Source organism: Perna viridis, chromosome 4 (assembly GCF_037379345.1).
Source record: "Perna viridis isolate PV_CMFRI_1.1 ecotype Kerala chromosome 4, ASM3737934v1, whole genome shotgun sequence".
Lineage (NCBI taxonomy): Eukaryota > Metazoa > Mollusca > Bivalvia > Mytilida > Mytilidae > Perna > Perna viridis.
This window is the reverse complement of record NC_142448.1, coordinates 28,942,271-28,962,077: the sequence shown is the minus strand read 5'-3', so window position 1 is coordinate 28,962,077 and position 19,807 is coordinate 28,942,271. Positions and strand designations below refer to the sequence as shown.

General features: G+C 32.8%; 1 protein-coding gene across 5 annotated transcripts; it reads right to left on the bottom strand.

Moving 5' to 3' along the window:
- Positions 1-2,132: 2,132 nt before the first annotated feature.
- Positions 2,133-19,656, bottom strand: LOC148619635 (patched domain-containing protein 3-like). 5 transcript variants are annotated; one of them, XM_088579785.1, is made up of 6 exons: positions 19,611-19,656; positions 13,234-13,259; positions 7,407-7,625; positions 5,669-6,443; positions 4,892-5,092; positions 2,133-4,599 (listed from the first exon to the last, which is right to left on the bottom strand). In XM_088579785.1, exons 2-6 carry the CDS (start codon positions 13,237-13,239, stop codon positions 3,116-3,118), a joined length of 2,685 nt encoding a protein of 894 aa, XP_088435911.1. In that variant the 5' UTR covers positions 13,240-13,259; positions 19,611-19,656; the 3' UTR covers positions 2,133-3,115. The 5 variants fall into 5 exon arrangements, with proteins under 5 accessions (XP_088435911.1, XP_088435913.1, XP_088435912.1 ...); XM_088579787.1 differs by having other exon boundaries at positions 13,219-13,259; positions 19,611-19,636; XM_088579786.1 differs by lacking the exon at positions 19,611-19,656 and adding an exon at positions 13,753-13,794 and having other exon boundaries at positions 13,219-13,259.
- Positions 19,657-19,807: the final 151 nt, after the last annotated feature.

Sequence of the window (19,807 nt, the reverse complement as noted above, 5' to 3'; positions counted from 1 at the left end):
ATTTTAATAACAATATTGTAATGCGACTATTCCAATTTGTCTTTTACTTTGTTTTTTTTTCTGCGTACACTATTACCGTTACTTAACCTTTGGAAGAAATGGTTTGTATTATTCATCGATATTTATATTTGCAAGCGAATTTATGATCATCATTATGATATTGATAGTTTGCAAATACTAACAGTTTCAAGCACTTATTTAAGAGGGTGTCAGTGGAAGCCCCGGGCAGTGGGTAGCACATTCCAAATTTTGTTTCCAAATAATTTGTATCCGTCTGAGATCCCAAACTCATGTTTCGGAGTTAAACTGGAAGTTGTTTTTGTAAGAATGAAATAAATTACAAAGAAAACACGTTGGAATTACGGGAAATAATTCTTTGATCTACTATAAATTAAAAGAAAGAAGAACGGATATAGTGAATCGTAACAAATGCACCGGCGAATACCCTAAATTCAAAATAGTAATAATTTCAGAGATCAACAAGTACAAAACAAATCTTAGTAAGCTCTGAAAGGGCCTGTCCACAAATCCACAAAAGTAATACAATCCAGGAGAGCACTACGATGACAATTCTTCCAAATGAAACTAAAAACATTATTTTCAGTTGATTTGTTAGGGAATTTTTAACATATACTCTGAGTAATCCACTTTAATATCCATAATCTTCCTGACGTCATACTGATTTTAACAATAAATTGGATCAGAAAAAAAATTGTGGGAAAAAATTAACCCTGTGCCTCCCATTTCATAGGATCTGCACGTGGTTTCTACACTGACAGTCTCCGAAATATAACTATTAGACAGGATTTGATATATATCTAAGATCCACAAAATCTACCATTATGTCTTTTTGTAGAAACAATTACAGACCAATGAACCACTGGTAGTATTCCATTTCATTTTTGTACTATTGAGATAAAACTTGTGGAGGCAGATTTGTATGCAGAAAGATTGTTGACAACGTCTGTATATGCATTGAAAGGGCATCCTTTGATTGGCGGGTTTTCTGTACCATGAATTATGTCTATCTTCGGCAGTGTCGGAATTTTATATGGATTAATATTTAAATGAGAATTCGATCATTCCTGTCTTGTACAAATGGTGAATAGACGATATAAGGTAAAGAGAATACCAAACATCGAGAAAATTTAACGAATGTGTCTAGTTAAAATACTAATGTTCTCGGCATTCTAAATTTGCCATTACTGTTCGGTTGTTTTAAATATTTTCGATGACGCAGGTGCTTCCTACCGATACATCTTGTCCATACTACCACGTTTAAGTGGATTACGGATTGCTCATTTACTTATTTTAATGTGCATGTTATTTAAGATATTATTTATCTGAATATTCTTTGTTGAGCCTATTTTATTGTCTAGTCGATATATTCCTTTTGATTACTGTTCGATTCCTAATTCCCTTGATTTTCCCGTGAAAAACGACTTAAGTTGCAAACTAAATTAAATATGAATTTTATTTTTAAATGCATAAAACAAACAAACAAACTATAAAAATAATAATAAAAAAAACCACTTAAAACATAAAAATCTATAAAATATGAATTAACTATCGCGTACAACTATGAAATACATTAATATATTAGTACCACAACTCAATTCTTTCCTTCACACTTATGAGGCCGACTTTATAGCTGATCTCATCCGAAAGAACGAATATCGTTTGGCTAGATCCTTTAATCTCAGTTTCCGCAATATAGATGAACGAATTATCTTTAAACAATCCTAATTGCGGGGATTTGATACATTGCATCTACCCAAAGAACTTGACATAAGGGATACTACAGACATTGTGAAGTCAGCCTCATATCTTTATGTACACATCTATAGAAATCGATGCTAAAGGAAAACTATTGACCAAACTTAACGACAAACGTAATGACTTTTCATTCAAAATTGTCAACTTTCCTTTCATCTGTGGCAACATCCCTTCAGCACCTGCGTATGGAGTGTTCATATCACAACTCATACGATATGCCAGAGCTTGCCGAAACTACGCAGACTTTTTGTATCGCGCTAGAACTCTAACAAATAGGCTTCTGGAACAGGGTTATGTTGCTACAAGATTGAAGTCATCACTACAGAAGTTTCCTTTCATCTGTGGCAACATCCCTTCAGCACCTGCGTATGGAGTGTTCATATCACAACTCATACGATATGCCAGAGCTTGCCGAAACTACGCAGACTTTTTGTATCGCGCTAGAACTCTAACAAATAGGCTTCTGGAACAGGGTTATGTTGCTACAAGATTGAAGTCATCACTACAGAAGTTTTATGGTCGTCATCATGAACTCCTGGATCATTATGGTGTATCCATCTGAGCTATGAAAACTGATTTATTCAACGGGTCATAGTTTCCCTTTCCTAGTTTGTCTACCCCGGACTTGACTATTTATGAGCAACTCGGCGGGTGTTTCTAGAAAAGCAGAGGACGCTTACCCTACCGGTGCACCCGATCCATGCTCCGAGTTTTTAGTGGAGTCCGAGTTGCTCATTTGCTTTTGTTACTTTGTATGTATGATTTTAGTTACTGTATGTTCATTGTTGTATATGTCTGTTTTCCATGTCTGGTCTTTGTCCCTGGATTGAATTCTTTTGATTACCGCTATAACCTTGGTTCCCTTGATTACTCTTGGAAACGTTATAATTCAATGAACTGTCTCGAAAATATAAAGCGATTCAATTGAAATGAAAATAGTAATTAACAAAATTCAATATGTCTCTGCAGTGAGTTGTATAAACGACATTACAGTTGAGGATTCATATATCGTTTTTCTTTATATCAAAGAAACGTCCTCAAATATCAGTCTTATTTACATTAAAAAAACATTTACATAGGAAACATCTTTTTACAAATATAAGAGATATGAATTTTACAATGTAATTTTCATAAGCATTTTATGCATTTTCATGAATGATTCGATTCTTAAAAGCATAAAGCGGTGTCAAGACTTGCTTACAACAGATACTCACACACGGGTGTTATTAAAAACTTTTCTGAATCTAAATTTCTACCTTTATGATCCATATTTACGCATAATTTATCACAATGTGTTGTTATGATTTGGTTCTTTCACTGTATTGGTGTCTATAGAGGTTTACTTGTCTTTATAAATATCCTTCTGTGGTTCAAACACTTTTGGTCGTGGTATTTTGTAAGGTACATTGATGGATATTTGAATATTATTAAAAGCACTTTTTGTTCGATCATCTGATTTGTCTTGACTATTGTGCGATGCTATCGGTTTTTCTTTATGCTCAGTGGTTGGTGGCCCATATAGGGGTCCAACTAGGGACAGTAAAGCCGGTAAAAGAAACAAAGCGTGCATAGCACCAACTACAACGACTATAAACATTACCTTAAAGAAAGAAAAGAAAATATACGACTTTGAGAAAGCAAGCATCAAAATACCAATTACAGATGAAAGTGCGCCATTTAATATAGGTCCACCAGCAAGATCAAGTGCCGATTCAACTCGGACATTGCGAAATTCTCCAGATGATTGTACAAATGCATGACAGATATGAGCACTAAAATCAACAGAGAAACCTACGCACATAACGATATGGATCATTGTAACGGAGCTCAACGTCAGGTCCCATATCTCCATAAACCCAATAACCCCAACCATAATCATTGCGACTGACATTGTCACCAGTAAAATTAGTGACGGAAGTGGCATAAATAGAGCAGTAACAAGAAATACAACTGACACTGCTATTGCTAAAGTTTGTATCGTCTGAGGAACTATCTGAACGTACTGTTCATAATATTTGAATGACGGGGAAAACGCAAATACTGGAAGAGGCGAAGAGTCTGCTAGGTTTCTCATGCGTACCATCAAAGCAGCTTGTTCATTTGATTTAACAAGAGTTGTGCTTAGAACATGAAAACGTGAGGCTAAAATGGTGTTGCCATCTATTACAACATCATTTTTAAAAGCTTGTCCTTGAGTCGTTAAAAATGTTCGCAATCCTTGAATAAAATTTGAATACGAAGTATTATTATAATGGTTTGATTTGGAATATGAATCCAGCCATGATAGCTGAAATGTAGACTGTATGTCATTATCAGTTTTTGCTGAGTCAAGTAAGGTTTCTTGTTCTTTTGTCTTGTCTAAATAATTTATAGGAGATCGAATATTAAATGATATAAATATATTTTGACTAAAAAGTCGTATATTAGTGTCATAAAACTTATAGTGATAAGAATCAGGGGATACCAGATTTCGCAAATCAAGACCTTCTTGGAAGTTTTTAGCACCCCACGATGAAACTCCAATGTAGCATAGGAACAACAAAACTATAATAGCTTTGGAGTATTTGTTCAAAACAAGCTTTTTTAAAAGTTTCTTAGGATATCTTTCTATAGGACCTTCCACATCTTCCCGGGTTTCTCTTGGCTTCCCTCCACACAAGAATACAAATATTCCCGCTTTTCCCGATTGCTTGAGTTCCTGTTTAGACTTTGTGGTGCAGCAAGTAAACCAATGGAGGTTTCTTGTCACCCGCTGTTCGTTGATTGTCATTACTCCGATGTAAAATGTTACATAGTTGAAGTAACAAAACAGAACAGCACAACCTACAACAAGAATCTATTTGAATCTTGAATGGTAAACATTTGTGTCAAGTGGAGTGACTATATTTCGAATTGATTTTGTATCATCGTTCATTCGATCTTTTTAGATAAGGCAGGCAAATGCTGTAATAGCTTTGGAAAATTTTTTTTTTTTTAAAAAGGAGCGTTATTTCCAATGTAAGGTATCTTTTCTGTTATAATAGAAACGAAATAGTCTGTACACATTTAAGTAAAACTGGACGATAATGAGCATTAAACACTAATATTTTTATTGAATATCACAAAAAGTATATACCTGTGTACCATGAGAAATTTGTAACACTAGGGAAGACAGATGCAGCTCCTGCACAGAAGGCGACAATGTCGGTAATGGATGTTATCGTAATAGCAATACCACTTGTTCTCATCGTCTTCCCAATCCTGGTCTCCACATCGTCAGTGCTTGATGTATCAGCCAGACCAGACAGTAGAATAAACATATCATCGACTCCAATGCCTGTAACAAGACAGTAATCACCAATTGCATGATAATCATTTAATAATATTCCACAAAGAAATGATAACCAAATACGAATAAACCGGTATATTGCTATATGAAAATCATATGGTAATCATATTACTATAATAAGTATATTATCATATCATTATCATTTGAATCGACCCACATATGATTATCGTGCGCAACTCGTTTAGTTGTGTCAGAGTATTCTAAATTTCTGTGCTCGTATGGCATTGTTAACAAAGGTAGCCGTAATCCACTTGACTAGTAGGCCAAAAAAAGCATGCGTACTTCGTATCAATATTTTACGAACCGTTTATATCTTTATTTACTGAATTTGTCTTTGTCTATATTGTTTTTAATTTGTCATTTCTTTTGACCGTTTTGAATTCTTACTTAAAGTCACTTTTTATGCAATAAACAGCGACTTTGAGTAAATATCTAAATTAGACTTGAATAAGTTTAAAATAGCTACAAAATATTTTCAAAACTTTACAGACAAAATTTTTCAAGCCGTCAGGCACACGATGCATGCTTAAGGTGACATTATATAAAAAAGGGCAGTGCACCTACCTAGTATCAGGAATGGCATTATACCCACAATGTCAACAAATACAGCACCACATAGACTTGCTAGCCCAAAAGCGGCAAGAATGGCTAGACATGTCGACAGAACACCAGCTAAACCTAAATTATACCGATTGTCCACACAATTTGTGCCCATTAACGCAAAACAAGCAAATACAATCATTAATGTGAAAGTGATCGAGAAAACAGTGATATCACCACTGACATTATTACTTAACTCTACACTAAGACTATCAGAGTAGGAGTATTTAACATTCAATGATTTGCTGGTGTATTGTTTAAGCTTTTCTACGAATGTTTCTTCCCATTTACGTGAAAGGTCAAAGTTCTCAACGTTGAGGTTAAATCTAAATTTCAAAGCCGTTGCATTTGTAATTACACTATTGTTATGTGAGAATCCTCCAATAAATCTGCCTATGAAAATGGTTTCTCCTGTCGGCAGATTATAATATGGATGCGAAATGACTCCAGAGGTCATATTACTAACAAAATATGATTCTAGAAGAAACTCGCCATCTATGACACAGTTTCTGGTTCTCTTTGCACAAAGATCGTCAAACTTATAAAGCTGACCAGACGAATCTTGAACGGAAATGTTTTTAATTACATTTATGATTTCAAGCAATTCTGACCAATTAGAATGGTTTAAAATGTTTCCATAGGTTTTCATTTCTACGATGATTTCACCATAAAGACCTAAGTCAGGTAAACTTTGAATGTAGAAATCTTCTGTTGTGTTGACTTCGAACAATGACCTAACCTAAAACGACAAGTATTCAGTTACAATATTTCTTAACATTATCTATTAAATAATTGTATTCTTTGTCAAAGACGACAACAAGAAATTGTGAACATTTTATTCTAAAAAAGAAAGAAATGGAAACAAAACAAATCAGAGCAAAACATAAAATAAATAAAATACTGCAAACGTATTAATTTTCGATTTTGTGAAGTGAATATATTCGTGGGTATCGATTTTTGCGGTTGCAAAAATTATTTGTGTTATAGAGTGTTAAAAATCAATTTCGCGGGTACTATTTTCGCATTTTTCTGACCACCGCGAAAATAGCGAAAATATGTACATCGCGAAAATTAATACAATTATAGTAACATTCCTATGGTATAACAAAGAATAAACTGATTTTCAACAACACAATAAATGATCAATCAAAGTAATTTTACCTATGTATTTCAATTTAATTATATTTTGTTTTCTCATTTTGTACAGGAAAAAGGATGGGAAAAGTCTGAGACGTAACTCTAGTATAATGAGAGCTGATCTTGATTCTTTACGAAGGAATTCAAACTATTTTTGTACGATTAAACATGCACAAAATAACAGAAACAATGTCCCCTCATGACTATCCATTACGGCCGCCATGCATGACCTAAATTCAAGTATTTTTACAAATTTGCAGCAAAAACAATTAAAATTTCATTAAATCTCATTAGGTTTGTAGGAGGTGTTGTGCTTATTTTTTTTTTTTAAAGATTATCTTCAGATGTAGATGTCAAACAATTATTCTCTCATTTCTACATTCAAAACTATCCTTCCTATGATATCCATGAAATACCATCATAATCTACTGAGTAAATTAAGAGAAGATGCAATTACGAGATCTGTATATAAATAAACAAATGGGGCTGTGATGCAAACTGATTATTTTGAACCCAACCCCACACTATGTTTGCATATATAATTTAAAAATTTTATCTTATTTACCGTTGATTCATCCTTGCTCGCTTGACTGCCTATTGGAACATACTGATCAATTCCGGACTCGGAATTGATTTTGAGAAGACCTAGTCCAAACAATAAATTGAGAACACCAATAATGATGGTTGTTTTCAAAGGATGACGGGCAATAAAACGTCCGTATCTTTCAAATTTTCCTCCTATCACTTCCTCAACCTTCTTGTGTAGTTTGTAAAAGCAAATCATCTAAAAATAGTGAAACAACAATAAATTGCTCACTTTTCCGTCATCATCACAGAAAGTAATCAAATTTGAATTTTATATTGTATTCAGATAATGTTTATTTTATAAATTTGATATTTAAGTACGATTATTTCAAGATGTTAAACATTCACGCACATGGTGTACATTTTTAATAAAAGGTGTATACGTTCATAAAAGAAATTACCAAAGGCACCTTTAAATCTTATATTTAACAAGGGTAACAAGAAAATTACGGAACACTAATCCGGTCCTTAAACAAGTCAAGACCAAATAAAATCTGACAAAATAGATATTACACCACTGGAGTAGCTATTAAATAGTATTTAAAGGATACCACAGACACTGTGAAGTCAGCCTCATCTCTTGACCTACACTTAGAAATCGATGGTAAGGGAAAACTATTGACCAAACTTTACGACAAACGTGATGACTTTTCATTCAGAATTGTTCACTTTCCTTTCATCTGTGGCAACATCCCTTCGGCTCCTGCGTATGGAGTGTTCATATCAGAACTCATACGTTATGCCAGACATTGCCGAAACTACGCAGACTTTTTGTATCGCGCTAGAACTCTAACAAATAGGCTTCTGGAACCGGGTTATGTTGCTACAAGATTGAAGTCATCACTACAGAAGTTTTATGGTCGTCATCATGAACTCGTGGATCGTTATGGTGTATCCATCAGCACCATGAAACGGGTCATAGTTTTCCTTTCCTCGTTTGTCTACCCCGGACTTGACTTTTTATGAGCAACTTGGCGGGTGTTTCTAGAAAAACAGAGGACGCTTACCCTACCGGTGCACCTGGTCCATGCTCCGAGTTTTGGTGGAGTCATTCACTTTTGATACTTTGTATGTATGATTTTAGTTACTTTATGTTCTTTGTTGTGAGTGTCTGTTTTCCATGTCTGGTCTTTGTTCCTTGATTACATTCTTTTGATTACCGCTATAACATTGGTTCCCTTGATTACTCTTTTGCATGATGTAATGTCATAATCGGAAAATTACGATCACATCAGCACAAGCATAATTTATAAATGCAATTTTTACTCAATGTTTTCGAAGAAATGAGTATTTTCAACAAAGGACTGATATCTAAACAAAAATTTAATAAGAGACCTTTTGAGACACATTTCCTCATACCTCCGATTCAGGAGTCTGTTACGCAAATGTCTATGCCGTTCAAAGAAATTAGAGAATTTAGTACTTGCTCTAGCATAGAGAATCAATTGTGAAATATAAACACCATATACAGGAGATGAAGGTATATTACTGCACAGATAGGGAAAATTTATAATTCCAAAACTAAAGACGTCTCTTGTGTCATAAATCTTAGAATTGAAAAGACCACTGTTGACGAATTCGAGATGAAGGTTCAAAAGAGATGCTGAACAAGCTGTTTCTACAGTCTCCCTGATCACGAGCTCTGGTGAATATATATATAAGGTAAACTTTTTCTAAACGACAGGATGTTCAATACATCATCAATATATTAGTATGTGAAATTATATAATTTATATTTTTATTCTTTACAAGATTCTGAAAAAAAATCAGTCCTGTATGAATCCCAAAACAAGTCGGCTGGAGAAGAGCAGAATTAGTGCACATTTGGAATGCCAACTGTTGCTGAAAAAGCTCCTCCAAATGTGACAAATATGTTATCAATGAGGAAACAAGCATACTGCAAACCTGTTTTTTTCTGCGTAGCGCACTTAACCCTTCTGAGATGTTTCAGAAAAGTATGTGGATTTGTAACCTAGTACAACATTATTTCTCGAATCAGCAAACGATTTTAAACGAGAACTCAATTTATCATGTGGCAACGTAGTGTAAAGAGTTGAGAAGTCAAAAGTTTGTAGAGAACTAATTTCCGAAACACTACGGGATTTTATGTTTTCAAGTAAATCTAAAGATTTTTTAAAGAATTTTTAAGTATGCACATATGATTTATGCCACTACGTGATTAGGTGGTATTGGAACTTGCTTGCTGTCAATTTTTCACTGCGGACACCATCTTTGTAAGGTGAATTGACATCTCCTTTGTGGAGCAAGTATGCAGGTATGTACCTTTTTTCGTATGAATTCGTATAAAGTTTGGGAATCCAATACAAGGAAGGCAAGTCCTCGATGTATCGATGTTTTTGGAAGACATGGAGCACTTGTGGTTGTTTAATATTTCATCTTTGTCGAAAGTAGTACCTTTGTATTTGGCATAACCTGGGTTGTTAATATCAATGCCCAATGCCATGATATGGCAATTGCGGTAATGGACTTTATAATCAAATACAATGTTGTTTGAAGCTTTGTGCGCAAGGAAGCTAACATAAGGAAATGCATTCAAGTCCTTCATGGTCATTGAATACACCTTTCTTCTGATCTTTAGACACAATTTCATAATGAGAAACCAAGATTCGACAAATCAAAAGAATATAATCAAAGGACAAAGACCAGATAGTGAAAAACAGAGACACCTAAAATAAAGAACAAAAATAACCAAGATGACACATACAAAGAAACAAAGCAAATGAGCAACTCGTACTCTCCTTACAATTGGGAACAGGGAACAGGTGCAACGGTATGGTTAGCGTCCTCCTCTTTTTCAAAAACACCCGGCGAGTAGCTATTAAAAAGTCAAGTCCGGGGTAGACGAAAGTGGAAAGAAAACCTATGACACGGTGAACAAATTGGTTCTCGTAGTGCAGATGGATACACCGTAATGATCCATGAGATCATGATGACGTAAAAAACCGTAAAACGTTTGTAGTGATGACTTCAGTCTTATAGCAACATAAACGTGCTTCAGAAGTCTGCACCGTACAAAAAGGCGCCGTAGTTATGCAAGCTCGGGCATAACGTATAAGTTACGAAAACCCCATACGCAGGTACTGAAGGGATGCCTCCAAAAAGAAAGGAATTTGACAATATGGAAGTTATCGCGTTTGTCTTATAGTTTTATCATTAGCTCTCCTTTACAATCAATCTTTAAGTGTAGGTTAAGATATGACGCTGATTTTATAGTGTTCTTTATCTATTATAGTTATTAGTGATGGATGCGATGAGTAATACCCCCGTAACTAGGATTATTTAAAGAAATGTCATCTATTACGCAGAAACAGAGATAAAAGGATCTGACTCAACGATGTTCCTTCTGTTTGATAAGATCATCTACGAAGTCAGCCTCATTAAATTGAAGGAATAAGTCATCGAGTAGCAAAACGCAATTTGTCCCTTTTGCAATGCCAACCGTTTGTTGAAATACACCACAACTGCACTAGACTAATATGCTGTCGATCAAAATTCAGACTTGTGATAACGCCTTCTTCGGTATATTTTGGAGATGATTTGGAATCGTTTATTTCAAAGTATCAGGTACCGCTACCAAGTATTATGTAACTGAATTTAGGCGTACCTTTCTAGAGTAACAACGATGTATAATGTTACCTAGGAGATTCTTAACGCTGATTAATTGACATAAATTATTCAAATCCGTACCAGAAATCGTCGGTTTCTAAATTTCTTTCTAACAAAAATGTTATCAAAAGGAAAGGAAAGGAAAGATACTACCACAAAATGTATTATGACAAAGTCGATATACTTATTGCAAATATGATTTCCGACCACCACAATTTATTATTTGAGTTAAAAAAATACATAAAATGTTTAAGGTGCAGGCGGGTTGATGGAACCATTTCGAGCACCCGATATGGACGAATACTTATTTAACATGAATCGAACAAAAAAATACCAGTTTTATATATTGTAAATTTCGATATACTGAACACGTGTTTCAAGGAGTAACCTCTCATCAGCAGCATTAAAATCAAATATGTAGAAAGATCATAATCAAAACATTAGTGGTATACAAGAAGTACTCATAACCAAATCTATCGAAAGAGGAAGCAAAACCCATCACCAAGAGGTTCTACCATATACAATGCAAGGAATAAAGCCTCGGTGTTTTGCGTATTTTTAAATTTGGAATACTGCAAGATTTCATAAATAGGGTAGATAAAATGTGATATTATTCGGGGTCAGACAAGTCTGACTACTGGGTTGGTGAACACCCTCGGGGACCCCAGGTCCACCAGCAGTGGTATCGACCCAGTGGTTCATTACCATCCATAGTCATGATGGCATATGACTTAAATCTAGAGTTGTTTACTGTTTGATCCATATGTTCCCATTATAACATATTTTTACTTGAATAATATCTGTTTTAGTTGTCAAAAGTAAATGGATGCTATCAATATTTCTGAACAGGTTACGATTTTAAAGGTCAATTACTTCAGCCGTTATGACCAATAATAATTTCAAAATTGCTCTGCAACTTAAATAACTCCGTGTCTGAAGTCATGTAGAAATACATTTGCATATTTTTAAGTTTACACACGGATGAAAATTGTCTACGAGAACGCATTAACTCACGTATATAAATTGCACTTGGCCGGGAGCAAATGCTATTGCACATATGCAAATGTATCAGCAGTTTGTGACCAAAATTTGCAAACCTCCATTTTTCGACAAATTAGCCGAACACTCTACTCGGGTAAAAAAACACATTTAGACTTAATACTATTCTTGAAACTGAACGTTTCAATGATGTAACTTCTTTTTTCTATATCTCACGGATTACAAAGTTCTGTTTATGTACAAATAGAACAATGTGTTTTAAAATTATTGTTCTCAATCGTGCCAGATTTTCTTTTAAGTATGGTTAACCGAAAAAAGCAATCATGGCTTCTTTTGGATGAGACTTTTGGAGGATTTCTGGATATCCATATGAATTATGCATAAACGTGCGTCATGGTTACTCAAGATACCAAATGTATGACGGTTTTGTGCAACCTTAAATATTTATTTCTAAAACATGTATGAGTACAGTATTCCAAAGTGACTCTTTATCAGCCCATTCTTCACAATTGATAACAGTCATAAATCCAATCGCATATTACAATCATTTTAGGTAATAATGACCAGGTTCGTTCTCTACCTAGTGAGAAGTAGGATTCATATAAAAGAGGATTTTTGTACAAGTAAATACTACTATTATTTTAAAGAACAATTTGAATTCATTTGCAGAATTAAGTAGGTGGTACAAGTGTCAATTAATTCATCTTACTGCATTTCTAAAATACAAACCTTTTGAAATAATGAATTGACATTCATTAACTTCAAGCTTGGATCTTTTGAGGTCCAGGAGGAGAAACTATTTCATTTTTCAGTTTTTCAAAGCATTTTTCATCTTTGAATGTATCAAGTGTTAAAAGTTAAAGTGAAGCTAATATACTGAACATTTTATTTGATTGAAAAAAACAAAAAAAAAATCATGTTGGGTTGGTTAAAGAATTATTAGTTGAATTGAAATTATTTTATGCCGCTTTTTAAATCTACATATAAACAATGAACATAAAAAAATGAAATAAGATAACAGTATTTAGTATTGAGGTTGTAAGTTTTTCTTTTATTTGTCATGAAAATTGTTTTTACACGAAAAAGTTATAATTGCAATATTTTTCTTTAATAATTGAACAAAAATTATAAGCATTCAATACATCTAAATCACATTTAATACTTACTCCAATTTAACTTACGTTCATTCTTTATACATTGCTATATTCTAAAACAAAAGTAATTACCGATGCTAGAAATTCTCAATCGCATGTTGGTGTTTCTATTGAAAGTTTTGATTTACGTTAAAAAAAACAACAAAAAACAAAAACAAAAACAAAACAAAAAACAAAACACAAACAACAACAACAACAAAAGAAAAATTGAACTATTATACATGAATTAATGACATTACATTCACTTTATCTTGCACATTTGTAATGCCAAAAGACGAATGTCTTAAACGAAAATAAAGTAAAAAACTGTCGAAGCAAAATTATGGGAAACAAATCAAATTACAATAAAAACAAACTAGTGGTTAATACTTAATTAGATATGACAAAAGCATTAAAATATTAAAAGAAGCCTTATATTTCTTCAAGTATAAAGCTTTTTCTAAAAGTTGGAAATGGTCTTTTATGAAATAGTCTAAATATAATTTAATATATATATATAATATATTATATAATAATAACTTTTAACATAAAAAAATGGAATCTTACCATACTCAATCGGTTGCATGCAGGTGTCTATATTAAAATTGGGTTTTCCGTATAGAAAAAGAAATTTATAGAGGTAGACATTTTAATACCATAATTATTTTGTCATAAATATTACTAAAGAACATGTGATGTAAATATTTTGCGTGTTACCGTAGAAAATCAATAGCTATTTATTGTGCACCTTGTGACGTTTTGTGGTTCCTGAAAGATAGATAATTATTTCATCCGAGTGCATCTAGATTAATCAAGAGAAACCAATAGGTCTCAGTATCGTATTAATTTTCCCATATACTTCTATAGTGAAGTGCATATTTTTAGGATTTTAAAAAAAAAATATGTAAATTGATTCAATAAAACTTTCACTGATGTAGCATTTCTAGGGATATGTAAAGAAATTATTTCCCGCACAAAAAATAGGGTTAGTCCACGAAGATCGGACAGAAAAGTAGTCTTGAACTATAAATAGCCATTTTCCCTACTTTCATTTTCGTTTTGCACTCACCAAACCAACCTTTTCAGTGGAACATTTTTATGATATTATGTTAGATTTTCTTTTCAAAAAAAGTTCTTCATCTTACAGTGTGATGTTTGCCCTATTTTATAAGTCATTGTTCATATCTTTTTACAAAACATTACTTTGTAGAGAGGCAAAAAGAAAATGCACTATATTTTTTATAGCATCCATGTTTTGACGTACACCCGTTCAGGGATATGCAATACGATACTGGTACCAATACAGCTGATGCCAGATATGACTTATTGTTTTTTTTTTGTTTTAATATATGGCTTTTGTTAGATTCTTGTGTTCAGTAAACTTAACTGTATGAAAAGTACTTCAGTAATGGAGTCCCTTAGAAAGATTGCAAAGACTGTGTTATTTCCTGAATATTGATTATAAGGCGAATTATCATATGAATTAAATCGATGTTCGAAATGATTTTAAGAAAATTGCGTGTGGTTTTCTTTTCCGTGGGGGGGGGATTAAAAGAGTAAATGATACTTCTACATTTATGTGTTTTAGTTGATAGTACAAATAGATTTTATTAATGTTATTTTGTACAATCGTTAGTGATAAGATGTGTTTTACATGTAGAATATGTCAACCAAAGAAAAAAAAATAAGAACACATTCATGTAGAATGTAATGCGACTTTCCATGCTTAGAAAACACACACAAAAAAAAAATGGACAAATTAAAAATAATTTTTTTTCTCAGTATTGTTTTTGTGAATTTTTACTTTTGAATAGAGTGCAAAAATGCATCCTGCAATGAAGTACTTGAAACTTCTCAAACTTCGATGGAGATACTGTCAATGCATGGGGCTGATGAGATATCGTAAATCTAATTTGAAGTACATAAAGGCTCTCCACTTGACGTGATTGTCAAACATTTTTTTTCTAATAATACAGTAAAAAGTTCAACAAGTGTACTTGGATTATATTAATAGTAAATCATGTTCAAAGACTTGCAAATATATATTGCATGTCGACGTTTCTCTTCAAATTTCAAAGGTACGCATTTAAACAAACCTAAATACATCATGTCAATAAGTGGCGGATGACAAACGCATTTATAGGCCTTAAATCTCCTTTAAAAAGTAGAATTGACCATTGACCTTCATTACATTTTGAAAAAAATACTCTTCCAAAATAAATAGAATTGCTAATCTAAAGACGCTAAGTAAACGAATAAATAATACAATTTATGGTAAGGTTCTTTGTATGAATGTCATTTTTCTTATCATTTCTCTTGGTATCGTCAATCTTTTAAAGGACACTACGATCAATGCTTTTAATTTCAATATTTCTAATAAGGAAGAATTATCAATGTAACAAAGGTAGGATAAGCACTATCCTCATTATTAAAAAAAATAACTATTACAAGAAAAACTATTACACGGTGAGCAAATCTGTTATCATGGTGCAGATAGATGCACCATGACAGTTCACGACTGTGATGACCTTAATTTTGTAGCAACATAACCATGCCCAGCAGCCTAATCGTAAGTTATAAGTACGGCATAAAAGGTCCGCGCATAACGTATGAAAGAGCAATCAAGGGAACGAAGATTCTGGCCGAAATCAAAAGGATGTAATCCAGGGACAAAGACCAGACATGGAAAACAGACAAACACATCAAAGAACATAAAATAACACAAAGAAATAAATGTAAATGAGCAACTCTGACTCCACTAACAACTGGGAACATAGACCGGATGCACCAGTAGGGTAAGCGTCCTCTGTTTTTCTAGAAACACCCGCCGAGTTGCTCATAGAAAGTTAAGTCCAGGGTAGAAAAAAGAGGAAAGGAAAACTAGAACACGTTGAATAAATCAGTTTTCATGGTATAGATGGATACACCGTAACGATCCACGAGTTCAAGATGACAACCATAAAACTTCTATAGTGATGACTTCGATCTTGTAGCAACATAACCCTGTCCTAGGAGCCTAGTTGTTAGAAGTCTAGCGCGGTACAAAAAAGATGTGTAGCAACGACAAGCTCAGACATAATTGGCAAAAATCCATAGACTGGCGCTGAAATTAGTCCCCTAGTTAGAAGAAATGCATAATTTGATAAATTCAATCAAATTGATGCAAGTGTCCATTTAAAAAAAAAAAATTAAACACAACCTTTATTTACTAACGGAAACATACTTTATAATTTGTACGTAGTTAATAGATATTCTTTACTGGATATGACCTTCAACAAGCAATAATGTGGGTGTCGTGCAAGAAACAGAAACTATTCACCATAGCGCCCGAGTGAAACCCGGTGTCCAAAGGGTCAAGCGGTTTGCTTCCGAGTTCACTTGTACATCATATTTTAATCATAATTTGTGTCTCTCTTTTGTATTTCATCTATTTCTTTCTTGTAGTCCTATTTATTATCCCTAATATTATATGGACTCGCCCTAATTTTACACTTCTGTTAAAACTTTTCTTGGAAAATGTAATTAAGTGGTAACGAATAAATAATGATATAACACTTTTAAAAAGAAATTAGACATTATTCGTTTATTTAAATATTCGTCATTTCCGAAAAGTAGTAGTCATGTTCTCTTGTCGATATCACAGATCGTTTCATGATAACGAAATAAAAATAACTACATAATGTTTTGCACCTCTAACTTTGATTTGAATTTTACATACAGACATATTGATGATGTATTATCCATTAACAACCCTTCTTTTGGTAAATGGTTATCTTCAATATATCCATCAGAGCTCCAGATAAAGGAAACTACAGAAACAGCTTGTTCAGCTTTGTTTGGACCTACATCTCGAATTCTACACCAGTGGCAATTTCGGTATAAAGATTTATGATAAAAGACACGACATTGATTTAAAAATTATCAATTATCTTTACCTGTGCAGCAACATCCCTTCATTTCTTATGTGTTGATATTTCGTAGATGATTTGCTACTCTAGAGCAAGTACCAGCTACTCTGATTTTCTTGAACGCCATAAATATATGCATAACAGACTCCTGAATCTGGTATAAATAAACGTCTCTAACATAATTCTTTTTCTGATATTAGTTCTTGGTTTAAAAATACCAAGTTTCTTATAAAGCAATGAGTAATGATTTATATATTTATATTATTCTTTCTGCTGAAAAGACCACAAATTTACCAATTATTACACTATAGCACGCAAATGCTATTTAATCACCACCGGTATATTCACGCGTCACAATTAACGAGAGAGAGGTTTGGCGCGCTGTAAAACCAAAATTTAATCCATATTTCTTTCGAAATGCCTGTACCAAGTTATGACCATTGCGGTACCAGCTACTCTGGTGATGTAAGATTTTTTTAACTTGATTTGTTTAAGAATCGGATGAGTGTTTGTTAATTGTATTGTAACCCTTTTTTATTGACTACAAGTTACCTTTTTTGAATAGTGTTAACCCCTGATGTTGCCAGTCCATGAACTATTTATTACTCCCTTCCGGAATTATGATAATAATTTCGGTAATTTTGTAATTTCCATTATTTATGCGACGGAAGACATGGAATTGACGAAACGGCTCTTTCGTTACACTGAAGTTTATTTAGAAAAGAGTTTCCACTTCAAATGCATCATTTTACGTCACATTATATGTAATTGGATGACATACCAAAACTAAGTCTAAACGCTATAGGGAAGGACTGTATGAAACTTGTTCTGTGAAAGATACTTTCTTCTGAGTAGAAGTCAATGGGAAATTTATAATGTAATATCTCTAATGATTATTACACCATACTTATAAAAGACATTTGTTTGTGCGAACTAAAAACTTAATATGAATTAATTGAACTAATTAATTGTGGTTTCGTTTATGCAATAATTTTGAATCCTATTTGAGTTTTGAGAATATTCTCTTCTTAGATCGTAAAATGATACACTATTTCAAAGCTACACAAAACATTTATCTGATGAAAAAATGTTAGTAACTGATATAATAAAAAATGTTATATAAACTATTGCAATAGATTTTGCTACTACAGAACAAGAATGTAGAAAAAAAAATTATCAAAATTCAAATCGTAAATAGTTAAGTGTAAGTTTTTTTGTAAGAATCAGGCAAAATGGGGAAAATCAGAAACTTACACGTCAAGACATCACCAATCTGACATCTAAATTTGCTCAAGGATGATTTATTTATTTGAAAAGACCACTATTTAATCTCGGCATCACTGGATTTTCTCAGAAATTTTTCAAAAGAAAATAAGCAAAATGAAGTATCTTCCCTTGAAATGTTTATTTTCATTGCATTACAATGAAATTATAACTCAATTTACCAAAGTGATATGAAAATGTTGTTTTTTTTTTCTGTATTTTGATGGTACAAATAGTCAAATAAAACTTTCATTATGGTGGGATTTTTCATACCATGTTTCACCCACTGCCTGATTCGTACAGACACTGACACTTAAATATTAAAATAATTGTGTCAGATTGTTAATGTTTCCATCTTAGGTCTAGCCGGACGTGACATTTTGTGAACAGCTTTGGATGTGTTTTTAGTAAAGTAGAGGGCACTTACCCTTCTGAAGCACCTGGTCTATGATCCTATTTTGTTAGCGTTCAGGTTGCTCATTTACTATTGTTTCTTTGTAAGCGTTATTTTAGTAATTTCAAATTAATGCAAAAATTATCGTAATTTTTTAAAAATAGTTTTTAAAAGGCATTTACTAAAATAAATTCTTAAACATTCTAAATAAAAAATGTGTATCATCACTCGAATACTTAAATAGTTCATACATTACAATATTTTGAATTTAAATTAAGAAAAAAGTATGAAAGATATCACACCATCGATCAAAATAAAATAGAATTTTAGAATTTAAAAACAATACAAATTTATTTCAGTAAATTATCTTAATAACCTGGCCGGAATACATGAAGTAAATTTTCACCCAAACATTTAAAATAGGATTTCCATATCTTTGCTTCGACAGTATAATAACTTATAAAAACAAGTATAGAAATTCATATTCAATGGTGAATTGTTTTAATATGCTAGTGGGATAAATATTAATTTTGAAGAAACTATTTGTTAAATAAACGGGCAAGTAGTGGACCTATATATATATATATATATATATATTTGATTACTGACATGTATTGCCAAGTCTCAAATACATTAGATGTGTTCATCATAGCATAAATATAGCCAAAGTATCAATTATAAAAGATGATTTCAGAATACTTTTCTTCTGTCCTCGAAATGAAATTTTATTTTATTTGAAAATGCTTCATGAAGCCTGTCCTGTAGAACACTTTTGAAAAAGACTTAAAACACTGTGATGGACAGCAATTATCGTAGCCTAGAAGAAACATGTTTTAGAATTCAGAAAAAAAAACACTAACCTTCATAAAAATTTGTTCTTGTGTCATGTTTGAACAGGAAACTTTGGATATCATACAAAGGTGTGTCGATAAGTTTTTCCAGAAATTTAATTGCCTTATATGGTTATCAATTTAAAGTAATGCAAATAAAGGTCGGACTATCTTGATATGAACAAATGCGTCAACTGTTCATGTGTGTATTTAGAAAGAAGGGGATT

Bases quoted from the DNA above. Each gene is read 5' to 3' on its own strand.
- LOC148619635 (XM_088579783.1), bottom strand. From the start codon at position 19,637: ATGACACAAGAACAAATTTTTATGAAG. The intron at 5,093-5,668 runs GTAGGTGCACTG...GTCTTGTTACAG, and splicing joins AATGCCATTCCTGATACTAG to GCATTGGAGTCGATGATATG. The intron at 4,600-4,891 runs GTATATACTTTT...TTCTTGTTGTAG, and splicing joins AAATTTCTCATGGTACACAG to GTTGTGCTGTTCTGTTTTGT.